General features: G+C 51.4%; 4 protein-coding genes across 4 annotated transcripts; 2 read left to right on the top strand and 2 right to left on the bottom strand.

Moving 5' to 3' along the window:
* Positions 1 to 153: 153 nt before the first annotated feature.
* Positions 154 to 3,460, bottom strand: NEUTE1DRAFT_84095 (uncharacterized protein; the record flags this gene model as incomplete). Its single annotated transcript, XM_009853939.1, has 3 exons — positions 154 to 1,080; positions 1,299 to 3,237; positions 3,301 to 3,460. 3 exons carry the CDS (start codon positions 3,458 to 3,460, stop codon positions 180 to 182), a joined length of 3,000 nt encoding a protein of 999 aa, XP_009852241.1.
* Positions 3,461 to 4,001: 541 nt separating this feature from the next.
* Positions 4,002 to 5,016, top strand: NEUTE1DRAFT_84097 (uncharacterized protein; the record flags this gene model as incomplete). Its single annotated transcript, XM_009853940.1, has 2 exons — positions 4,002 to 4,326; positions 4,392 to 5,016. The coding sequence occupies 2 exons, from the start codon at positions 4,095 to 4,097 to the stop codon at positions 4,937 to 4,939; spliced, it is 780 nt and encodes a 259-aa protein (XP_009852242.1).
* A 454-nt stretch (positions 5,017 to 5,470) lies between these two features.
* Positions 5,471 to 6,746, top strand: NEUTE1DRAFT_84101 (uncharacterized protein; the record flags this gene model as incomplete). The annotated part of the gene is made up of 3 exons (XM_009853941.1): positions 5,471 to 5,653; positions 5,707 to 5,784; positions 5,940 to 6,746. The coding sequence occupies 3 exons, from the start codon at positions 5,582 to 5,584 to the stop codon at positions 6,744 to 6,746; spliced, it is 957 nt and encodes a 318-aa protein (XP_009852243.1).
* Positions 6,747 to 7,956: 1,210 nt separating this feature from the next.
* On the bottom strand, positions 7,957 to 11,013 carry NEUTE1DRAFT_84103 (uncharacterized protein; the record flags this gene model as incomplete). The annotated part of the gene is made up of 2 exons (XM_009853942.1): positions 7,957 to 9,559; positions 9,637 to 11,013. 2 exons carry the CDS (start codon positions 11,011 to 11,013, stop codon positions 8,276 to 8,278), a joined length of 2,661 nt encoding a protein of 886 aa, XP_009852244.1.
* Between the last annotated feature and the right edge of the window lie 869 nt (positions 11,014 to 11,882).

Here is an 11,882-nt window from a genome sequence, read left to right on the forward strand (position 1 = left end):
ATTGGCTTATACATTGAACGCCGAATCTTCGAGTGTTTTCCGCACTTTCTCATCCAAACATCCATCGATCAGCAAGCAAACGAACTACCTCCACCATCGGTCACACATCTGATTGTCACACAACATCACGTCAGGATCAAGCACGAAAAACGATGAGGTTGCCATACGGTCATATTCATCTATCTGAATCCCATCCGCTTCTTCACCTTTTGCTTCTTCTTCACATGAGAGGGCCTACCTCCATGCGGTCCTGCAACGATTTGTGACATGGGCTGCGATGCAAAAAACTGCGATGACTCCGGCTGAGTGTTCTGCGTGAAAGCAAAACCTCTCGGCTGGCTCGACTGAATGGCAAAGGGCAGTGGTTGACTTTCTGCCTTGACAGCTTCAACTCCGCGAATCCTCGCCAGCAACTTCTCTCTCTTCCTGCGCTTTACCTCGAGCTTGCGCCTTCTCCTAAGACCAGCATCATCTTCCTCGTCATCTTGACCTGGCCTCCATGTAATGACATTGGGGTCTTCACCAAGCTCCCAGTGAGAGGTGACTCGGGTTCTACCGCCAATTCTCTTCGAAACGGGGTTCATGGCCACGTACTGGCGTAGCCTCACGCCCACTATATCTTCACCGTCTGGTTGATCTTGACTCTGGGTCGTATCATAGCCTTGAGACTGTGATTGCGACTGCGAGTGCTGTACGAACTGGGAGTGAACTTGTGAGGAGAACAAGGGAGGAGAGCTGCCAAAAGGCATGGAGCTGGCAAATGGCTGGCTCTGACTCAATCTGCCATCCCCAGTCTCCGATGCAGCCCATTCTTCAGGTACTGCCGCTACTCCGGCCTCCGAAAGGAGAGTCTCGGCCGCGAGAAGCTGCAGCTTGGGAATGAGAGCCCCTCGGGACGCCTTTCGATGGTTTAAGGGAAGATGAGAGAACATCGCCATCAACTTCTCAAAGGCGCGGTCTATCTCATCACCCAAGACGTGACGACCATTGGTGGGAACCAGTCTCCCAGGAACATTATCAAGCAACAAGTGCTGATGGGATGACCAACGTGAGGCGAGTCCGACGACGTCTTGAACACCTCTTGTTTGTTTCACTAGATTAAGTCTTTGACGCAAAGCGTTAGCAACCTGTCCCGACGGAAAAGGAGGAATGACAAGTGTGTGTGGTGAGTCCTGGATCAGAAATAGAACAATGTATAGGTGTATTTTTGTAATCATTGTTGATCATAAACAGCCTCTCTTTCGAGAAATCATCATATTGGACGGATACTGTGCAAAGTATGAATTATGTCAACTTACAGAGAATGTCTAGGCATATAGCCATCGTGTGTCTCACGACTAAGGACGTCAGCGATGCGAGTAATGTCGACTTCATTTTGCGATGGGCGTGCCTCGTTCGACGTTGAGGGAACCACTAGCGTGTTGGCCAATGCCCGCCCGTAGACCACAAGACTCTGAGTATCTGGTTCCCTTTTCAGAGTTCCAGATGAATCTCGGCCAAGTTCCGGGCTTCGAGACTCGCGGACTAAGGAACGGTCGTCAAGCTCGTCTGGTAAGGCAAATGCATTGCGCAGTTGCTCTCGCAGTATTGATTGCTCCGATGCAGAGCCAGAACGGGCTACGCATTCATCAGGAGGTCGCACCCGTACACCAGGCTCGTCAGACCACATGCAAAGCGAGCAGCTCAGGTCCAGATCGTGTCCCAGCGTAACCAGCTGGAAGAACCTGGTTTGCCTCTTCGCGAGAGCACGAGTGAGAGGTGCCGTAAGCTTTGCTTGGCCAACGCGTCGCTCGACCGGAAGCATAGCGACACTGATGGACTTGGATGAAGCTCTGAGGCGAACTGACTCCCGATGGTAGCGAAGAGGCTTCCCTGAGCTGGGGCTGATGAACCAAAAGACAGTAACTTCGCCATTTCGACTGGAACGGATCGACACGAAGCAGGCCAAAGCACCATCGATGAATGTTCCAGGAGACACCTCGAGCCTCAGTGACGGATCTTGGACGTCTCTTCGGTGGGGTGAAAAGACAAGTGGCTCAAGCCGCATTCCAGAACCATCGTCTTTGACAGAAAGCCAGGAAATGGTTGTATTCGTGAGAAGGAAGGCCTGTGATGGATCCAAGTGCGAAGGGGCGAGGTCCAAAAGACGTTCTCCCTTCCTTGCTGCTAGCAAATGAGGTTGGACCTCAGACTTGCGAGTTTCCGTGTCGAAAAGGCAGAGATTAGTGCTGTTTCCGAGGAGAAGCAAGCTAGCCCGAGACAGACGGTGCCTTGGTTTGGCGCGCGTGGAACTTCTTGACCGACTTCCTGGACGGCTTTCATCATCGGACCTGTCCCTTTTCAGAGACAGCCACATGATTCTATGTGGTTCCTGATCATCTGCTGTCCTGCCAGGGAACTTTGGGATGGACCCTAGGCTGATGTTGCCGCACATTCTCAGTACCGGCTTCATCACCTTGGGCCGTGCACCTCGTCGGCCAACAATGTCCCATACGCTCCAATACCCAGCTTGATCAATGATGGCAAGCTGAGGGACCTGATCATCAGAAAGCGGATTGAAGGAAACATCCGAGTGAGAACCGCCCCCGGATCGATCGGATGTGATGGTGAACAAGGGGTTGGCAACAAGTTGCGTCAGGGTTGAGGAAGATGGTTGAGTGGAGGATGAGCATTGCACCGGCAACTTTCTGAGTTCGGGCTCGCAGACCGTAGTTGAAGTCGGTTTCTGCACAATGAGCCAGCGAACCTGGTCGTACTTCTTGCTGTCATTGACGAACTTGATCAATGAGATGGGAACGCTGTCCTGACACCAGTCTCCTTCGAGATGATGGTTCGGGGCATGAAGACGTATCTTAACGTCCTCATCTCTCCAGCTCCACTCTTCACGGGCGAGACTGATCAAGCGAAGAATGTGCCCCGACTCTCCGCTGGCAGTGGCAAGCACCGTGTGTCCCTTGACTCTATCAGGGTCTCTAACATCAGTGATCTCTCCAGTGGCCAGGAGGGAGGCAGTGGTTGGTGTTGCGGGACGGGTGCGCGAGTAAGTGTTGCTGATCTCCTCGATGAGCAGCGTCTCGGTATCAACATCTCCGAGAAAAGCCTCTGGGAGGGTTTTGAGGAGCCAGTTGTTCTGAGACTTGGCAAGTTGGGAAGGACCAAAGCTGCCAAGGTCAGGAAGGGCTGTCTTGGTGGGCGCGGACCACTGATTGAAAGGCGTCACCTGTTGGAATTGAGGAACTAACAGCGGAGTCGGTTAGTCCCAGAATGCCCAAAGTGAGGCGCAGGTGAGGAGCAGCTTACTCTCATCTCTAGCACGATCTTTGCGAAGTTGACCAGTGCCTTGGTTGATTTGAGCGGGGATGTAGGTCAACCGCCCGACGATACCACCAGCATGAGCGCGAGGGCGACTCAGAGCATGCGAGCGGCCGACAGGGCGGATGGGACCATGTCGGTCAGCCATTCGGAGCTCTCGGAGTGAGGGTAGCTCGCGATGACGAAGTGCTCGGCGGGATCATTTCTCCCCCGATACCGAATGCTCGGTGTTTGCGACTTGGTCAGGCAAACAAAAGAAAAAAAGATATTAGAGGTAGAAGCTCAAGTGCGCCGGCGCATTGAGTCCTGACCGTGGTGGTTGGTGAGGGATGTTGGAAGCAAAGAAATGCTGTGGAAGAAGGGAAGGAAAGAAGAAGTGAGAAAATGCGAAACGTCAAACCAGCTTCTCTTTTTATTTTTTCGGTCTTTTTTTTTGCAAGAAACGCAGAGAAAATGCATCGGACGGGTCCACCGCGAACTTTTTGGTGGGGCCGATTCATCATTGAACGCTCGGCGGAAAAGGTACGTATCTTTGATGAGATGACGACCAATCAGAAAGTGATGTTGCTCAGAATCCGATTCCCCAGGAAACCATGCCCGAAATGGAAGGGACGTAAACATGTCAAGAACCTGACCAAAGTTCCCCCCACCTTCAAGAACAGCCATCTGTCCCTACAACCACGTCGTCCCGAATCGCGTCGCAAAGCTTTCGATTGTATCATCTACTGTCGGAAAACAGAACCTAGTACAATAGACAGCAACTTTAGCGACTAGCATCAAGAATGTCACGGAAAAGCGTCATGTCGTCCACATTCGAGCCCTCGCTCTCGACTAGCCGACAGCCCCTCGGGCCATCGCTCGCCGATACCCTACCCAGCATCAACTTTGGTTTCGATGAGTTGCGCGATCGCATGGCCAAGTTCACGGCCAAATTTGACGCTTTTATTGAGCAAGGGCGCAAGCGCGTGCTGGAGGAGAGGAACCAGTTTAGGATGAACGTGGCAGAGCTTCAGGGTACGTGTCATGCACACCTGGTCAAGAGGGCGCATATTGATGCTAATTTCTGCTTCCTGTAATAGAGGACCAACGTATGAAGAAAAAGGACATTGAAATCCTCCAACTCAAAACCAACACCTACCAACAGACCATGGCCAAGGAGGCCGCCGAAACACGCGAAATGCAAGCCGCCATCGCTTCGCTCACCGAACAGCGGGATAAGCAAGCCGCGATGCGTGACGCTTTGAAAGAGCAAATTGCCGCCACACAGAGGGAGATTGATGCGCGTCTAGCAGCGCAAAGGGCGCACGCTGCGCAACTGGAGGCGCAGGCGAGGTACAACGTGCCAGAGCTGGATTTCTGGGTAACGAACCTGTGCATGCGGATCGAGGGTGCCGGAGCAGAGGACAGGCTCAAGTTTGTCTATACGCACATTGATGAGAGGAACTGGGAGCGAGAGGCTTGGTTCGAGTTGAGCATGAGTGGGAGGGACTACGACGTGAGGCATTGTAGGCCAAAGCTGGAAAGAGAAAAGGTCGAAAAAGTGCTGGACCGGGTAAACGAGACTAGGGAGCTCGTAGTGCTACTTAAGGGCATGAGAGAATTGTTTGTTGAGGCCATGAAATCTTGATTCCAGTTCAGCTGGCCTGGATCGCGAGTTTGGATAGTTGCGGTTAGATACCCCGAATATTGGACGTCCTGACCTGTAGATGCCGGTGGACTTGGATTGGTCGATTTCAGGATGTATTTGGTTTCCCGTCACTGCTTCTATCATCATGCGAGTGTCGCCTGCTTGCGTAGAGGTAGGTATTGTGAGCTAATTCGTGTGTGCCTTCAGTTGTTGCTCGTTGGTGGTGAGTTGCTCGGATGGCATCGGCCCTTAGTTCCCTTGGCACCGATAGGCGTGACTTCATCTTGGTCAGAAGCAGGAACGCAAGGGCGCTCGGTTGAGAAAGGTGCCCCTGTAGAATGCCGCTGTAGCAGCTCGTTCTTTCCCAGCCTTAGGTCTTTCAGGGGTAATTGTTAGTATCACAAAAGCCCGCCAACCAGGGGCAGTTCCTCCCGTCAACGTCTCCAGGTTCCGACGCGTCAACCACAAGGGAATCACCACAACACTTCACCTCGCTCACCTCTGTCCCTTTCCATTCCACTCTCACTTCAACTTCAACTCGACACATCGCATCAGTACTTAATCACCAAACGTTGCGCCTCGTTCTTTTAACGTACAATATTCACATCCTCTGTTCAAGAAAAGGACATACTATTGTTTGCCATGGAGAAGAGCGAAAAACAGGCCGCCGCTCAACAGGCGGTAGACATTCTTCATGAGATTTCCACCATCCTGGTAAGCCAACAGTGTCACCCTCCTTGCGACATTGACTGCTAATCATAAACCAGAACTGTCAGTTGGACCGCAGAACGCTATCCATCTGCATTTCCATGATTGAAAATGGCGTAAAGCCTGAAGCGCTGGCTGTAAGATTGTCTACATAACCTCACGTAGCCCGGTCCGTGGGGCAACTAACACACCATGACAGGAAGTGATCCAAAAACTTCGCGTGGAATCCCGTGTCATCCAAGCGAATATCGAGGCCGCCGCGGCCACCCCCAGTGCAGCTCGCCGAAAATAGATGATCGGCGGGGAGAGGGTTTTAGTCGGTTCTTCGAAGCGTGAACCGTTAAATGAGGAAGACGACCAAGAGCAGATGGATATCGACTTAACTTCCGACGGTATAGATCAGCGTTATCTGGCCGCGCCGAACGACACCATCTCGCGGTACCATCTAAATCTCACTGTCTACACTCTTCGATGGGTGATTATGGGGTTCAAGGAACTGAAGACAAGATATCCACCATTGTGCCTCTCTGACAGCAAGATGGACCAGATTGCGGCGGACTTGATTCGCCGACTACACGTGCTGTTGAGAAGGGAGGAGCTCAGCTCCGAAATGAGTCGTGGTCGCAGGGCATCAAGAAACCTCACAGAAACCGGGAGAAACGGCGGTTTGCCGTTGGGATTGAGAAGAGCCAGGAGGGCCCAAAGCGCACCGGACCGGACAGAGAGGATCAAGTTTTACCAGGAGATGCTGCGATTCGTGAGACAGCGACCCATGATCTCGATGTCGTTGCAGCCAAGCCCCACGGAAAGTTGGGACCATGATCGCTTCTCAACAGACTGGAACCAGAGGGGAGAAGAGGAGGAAACGAATGATGCAATGGAACTCTACGAAACATACGGAGAGGAGGTGAACCAAGACTCGCAAGAGGAGGAACAACAGGCACCGGTGGAAACGGAGGTTATAGAAGTCTGCAAAACAGGAGATGGCGAGGAAAACGTCAAAGATGATTCGGAACAAGAACAGGCACCGGTGGTGACAACGGAGGTCATTGAAGTACAACCATCCAGTGGAAGCAACAGCTCCGACGACAACGAATGACTACGCCACCAGATATGATATGAAGGCCAAAAAAAATCAAGAAGCCAGTGGGAAGAATAGAGGCCACAAACATGTCCAACACTAGAAGAAACTCACCTCCGAGTTCGATTCGAGCGACGGCGAGGCATACGTCAACGACGACCAGTAATTATGCGGGTTGAATGGTTCACACGGTTCACGAGCATTACCATGATGGAACCCAGATCGATTAAATGTATCAGATCAGCCATCTGAAGACGTGGAAAAGGTGGATTCAGCGATTGTTTTCTGTTCGTTCTTCGCAAAGTAATTGACGATACAAAAGACAGCGACATAAAATCAAGACAATGTGTTTTTTTTTTTCAAAGTTCTTTCAGTGGCAGTTAGATCTGACTCCAACTAACCAGAACATGTCGTCATCGTTCCTTGCAACCTGTGACCGTTCAGTTAATCCTCTTGCAGTTCACATGAAGGAATTATTTCCTTAGTCCAACTGCCCAACTACCCAGCTATCTAATTAATTGTCTCTAGGGAGGGAACTAACAGTGAGAAGATCATATTGATATTAGGCAAGCAGGCCTCAATCTTAACCAAGCCCCATTGTAAACTCACAACCTTTTATTTTCTGTGAGGTGATCAAGAATAATTTTCCCGAGTTTGTTTTCGTCTTGGCACCCCTATATATGGATCAAGTGAGTAGGTCCGGCCAAAAAGTCCTAAGCACTGGGCACTGAAAATATGTACACTATCAAGCCAAATGCTATTCATTTCCTGAATGATATTTTTATGTAATCTTTTTCTTCGTATCTGGCTGCAGAGTCACGAAGGTAGAGAGGATGATGAACTCATGATTTCAGGATCCTTCCAAAATTGAAGACCTGACATATATACAGATTTGTGTTAATATTAGATTGTCTTGGAAAGCCTTATCCAGGTGGAAATAGTAGATCTAGAAAGGGTAGGTGGACCATCAATTTTAAGGTTGTAGGCACACTACAAGCTCAAGCTCGTTGTTGTTGTTGTTGTTGTTGTTGTGTTTTGAAACCTTTGTTTTGGTGTATTACATAAAACTATTATTTTCAAAGAATCAAGCATGCTTTAGTTTTAGATATTCTTTTTAAATTGGCGCAAACGGACTTCCAACTATTACAGTTATTTACCAAGGGAAAAAAACAAAAGAAAAGAAAAAGAAAAAGAAAAAAGGAAGAAAAAGGTATCTCAAGCTACAGGTACACCTTTGGAGAGTAATTAGTCTCAATATTCCAGTTGTCTCATTTTCCCTGCCCATCCCGCCGAACCGTACTCCAGTTTCATGCTCATGCCCACTGAATGTTGCTGTCGAACAACATCTCGGAGGAGAAATTTTTTGAAGACCAAGAAATATACTGTATAAGGTATATCATGAAAGAGATATTCTCTATACCTGCTTTTTCCTGCTCTTTCCATGCCTCCCTGCTTTCTGCGTTAAGTGCCTCTGTCATCCTTTCATAATCCGTGCCTGGCGACTTTTCTTTCCGCTTATCTTGATTTTCCATTCCTCATCCAAAGTATCATCTATGACCAATCAAGTCCAACTCAAACCCTCCATCCCCTATTTCTTCAAGGTCATCGTCATCATCATCATCATCATTCTCTTCCTCGCTCTCTTCTTCCCCACTCTCATCATCCTCATCGTCCTCATCTATTAGATCCCTAATAGAGGTGTGCCCATCCTGAGGAACTGGAACTAACCTTCTCGGCGAGCGTCCCAAGAAACCCAGCACGTCTTCTAGCGTCACCATGTCCTCTCCCCATCGACTTTCCTCATCGTCATCGGTGTAATCGTCAGAATGGTAATCTGCGCTCGTTGTCACCCCAGGTCCAGCTGCTTCGTTTATTGACCTGCCTCTTGTTCTCCTCCTCGTCGTCCTTGTCGTTGTCATCCCGGGGATGGCGCGATCTGGAATCATGGTGTTATTTGCCGCGCCGGAAGGAGCAGATGCTGAGTAACCGCCGAACCCTACCAAGGCGGCGGCGGAAGCGAGGACGGCGGCGGCTGTGGCAGCTGGGGAGGAAGGAGCGAAGGAGGAGGGGCGAGGGAAGTAGGTAGATGGGGAAGGGGTGGTGGGGAGGTTGGAGGTGGACGGATGTGGTTGGTCGGCGGAGGAAGAGGATGGAGATTGTCGGTTTCGGTTGGCGAATAGACCTGCTAGGGCTGAACGCCGTGGTGGTGAGATCGGGTCGGAGTGGAAAATACTTCTGTTTTGTTGTCCGTTTGTGTCGGGATATTGAGGATCCAGCCCTCGAGCAGCTGATAGTCGTCTACCGCCGGCTGTTGCCGCGTTGTCAAGGGCAACTGACAGCATACTCACACCCTGCGCTCCGTTGTTGGCATCACTCGACCCAGTGGCAGCCCTTGGTTCCTCCTCATCCTGGTCGCCATTCACACCAGGCATATGGAGCAGCTTATGTTCGACCGTATTATACGAGTGACAGACTGAACACTTCAGTCCCAACCAGTGGTACCTTGTCTGGCTTTTTGCACTGCAGTCGTTGCACGAGATGACGGCCCGGGCATCCTGGTACTCGTCGGGCATGGGCTGGGTGGCGATGGCGATGTCAAGGTTACGAAACTGGATCTCCATGTTGACGCAGCTCTTGTTGCAGACCGGACATCTGTACGATCTTTCCCGGTGCGCGCTGAAACAGTGTTTATGGATGGTATGGCCACATTTCATGATTGCAACCGGTCGCGGAGAGTTAAACAGGTAATCGCCGCAGATGGGGCAGTCGCAGTCGGTTGACCGTTCAATACATCGGTGCTCGTCGCGCGTGGAGACGCATGCTGAGCATTTCTGATCACCAAGAACCGTCAGTTCATGTTGGGTCAAAGGGGCCATCCATTTCTTCACACGAGCTTCAAGCGACTCACCTTGCAATGGAAAAAGTCTTTGCCCAAGCCCAGCCCAACTCGGCAGAGCCCACAATCGTTGCAGTGATAGATTGGTTTGTTCCGATCGTCGTTCCACAATTTGCAGATATTACAATAGTAAGAAGCCGCTGACTGGCTACAACCAACACAAGTCTGCGAGGCCTTTTGGGTTCGACCGCACAACATGCACAACATGTGACGTGTTTCCCGCCGCGGCAAGGTGTGATCTTCCACCTCATCGTGACAGAGCCGACACGTATACCACCGATCACAGGCGGCGCATTGCAGCTTCACATTGCGCCGGTAGTGTTTGCAACCGAGTCTGAGAACGGGCTGACCGTTCTCGTCCAGATCCTCTGTTTCTTCCTCGGGTTGTATCCCCTGCGCAATCGCGTATGCGAGACTGACATCGAGTTCTCGCACCCCGTGTTCGTCGCGTTTTGGGACGGTTTTGGGGGCATAGGTCGGCTTCAGATCCTCCTCTGTAACGTGGATGTTCAGGGTATCCTCGTCACTAAATCCGCTTTCGCCCGCGAGAGGATTCCAGAACTTCAAGGCCGTTTGCAACGGGCCAAAGGAATCACGATCCCGGTTCGATGATCGATCGCGGCTATGGCTCTGCGCGCTACGAGCGCTCTTGACGCTGTGCACACTACGCACGCTCCGACCGCTGGGCGATTCTGGGCGCATGCCCATAGTACCATCATGCGCATGTGGAGACTGTTGATAATACTCCTCCGTCATGACCTGATGTATCAGCTGCGCCTTGAGGGCCTGCGAGATGTCGGCCTGATTTTGAATCGCCTGTATCCTCTTCCTCAATGCGCTCTTGCCGTCATCTTCTGGTAACTCCCCGGTCTGGGATCGAGCGTCGGAGTCCACCTGGGAGGGGATACGAGGAAGCGTGAGGAAACTCTGTTGCGCTACTTGCGCAGTCCATTCTGGCGCCAGCGCAGAGATCGGCGAAGTTAACGACGGTCGCGCCGGCGGCGTCGATTCGTATGCCGCTGCGGATATTGGCGGAACTGGAACTTGTCCTATGTGCCCTGCTGCTGGAGTGGCAGTTGCGACATCGGCGGCTTCCCCTAACCTCGAATGCGAACTTGATGCGGCGTTGGTTGGTGTGGTTGTTGTTACAACAGCCACCGGCTGCGCTACGGTTCTGCCAACAATAATCCCATCCAGACTTCTCCTATAGTTCTCGTCTCCGTCCTCAAACACCGATTCGGGCAGCGCGGCCCCATCAGATCTCGTTCTCTGGTGTTGCGAAGTGGAAGACGGCGTGGGTATATCGGGCTCTTCAGCGGCAAACCCTGAGGAAAATCGCCGAACTTGTCGTTGTGCTCCTCGAAGCAAATCAGAGACTAAGGTGGCCATAGCAGGTCATGCGGTTGTCGCAGACCTTGTTTCCAAGTTTCTTCCTTAGGGTCGGCTTTGTCGGACGTAAACGTATAGCGGCAGCGGGACTGACTGGGATCGTCGGACAATGTGATGTCGAGAGAAGGAGCAAGGGCGAGCGCGGTGGCGATTACGAAGTAGGCGGAAAGGAAAGAAAGCAAAAAAGAAGGCAAAACACCAGGAAGGTGTGCGTGCTGAAGAGCTAGAATAATAAGCCAGTATATACGTAAGACTAAATTATGCTAACAAGCGCAATAATGTCAATTAACAAGAGTATGTAAAGGTGTTGTGTGTATCCATGGGTGGGTATCATCCATCAAAGTTCATGTTTGGGGGAGACAGATGTTGGACGAGGGAAGCGGGAGTAGTGAAGAACGAAATGTCGGTCGAGCTGTGGCAGACGCAAATGACAAATGGCACGATGGCTCGATGGGTGGGTGCAGTGAGACCGAGACTGGAGTGGTCAGTCCGTCAGTCGTCTTGTTCCTGCTTGTCTTTTTTTCCTTCCGGATTTCGGGCAGATCATGTCGTCAATTCGCCCGCCATTGTCCTCCGTCCGGTGGAGAATCGACACGATGGCTCTTGACTTTGAGGTTTCCACTCAAACAGCATCTCGCCATCGTTGTTGCCATGCCAAGGGCATGTTCCCCGCCAATGATCGCGGTGCAACAGCTTGTGACACGGCAGCGGCTTTCCCCTGTCTGGCTGTTAGGTAAGTAACGCCTGCTGTTTTGCGCCTTCACGTGTCCGCCTGTACCGACGCTACGCCAACGAAGGCCCTGGTGAGATGTCCGTCTCCCGCATCTGCAACAACACGCGACTTTACTTTCTTACTGCCACGCGACAGC

Source organism: Neurospora tetrasperma (genome assembly GCF_000213175.1).
Source record: "Neurospora tetrasperma FGSC 2508 unplaced genomic scaffold NEUTE1scaffold_4, whole genome shotgun sequence".
NCBI lineage: Eukaryota > Fungi > Ascomycota > Sordariomycetes > Sordariales > Sordariaceae > Neurospora > Neurospora tetrasperma.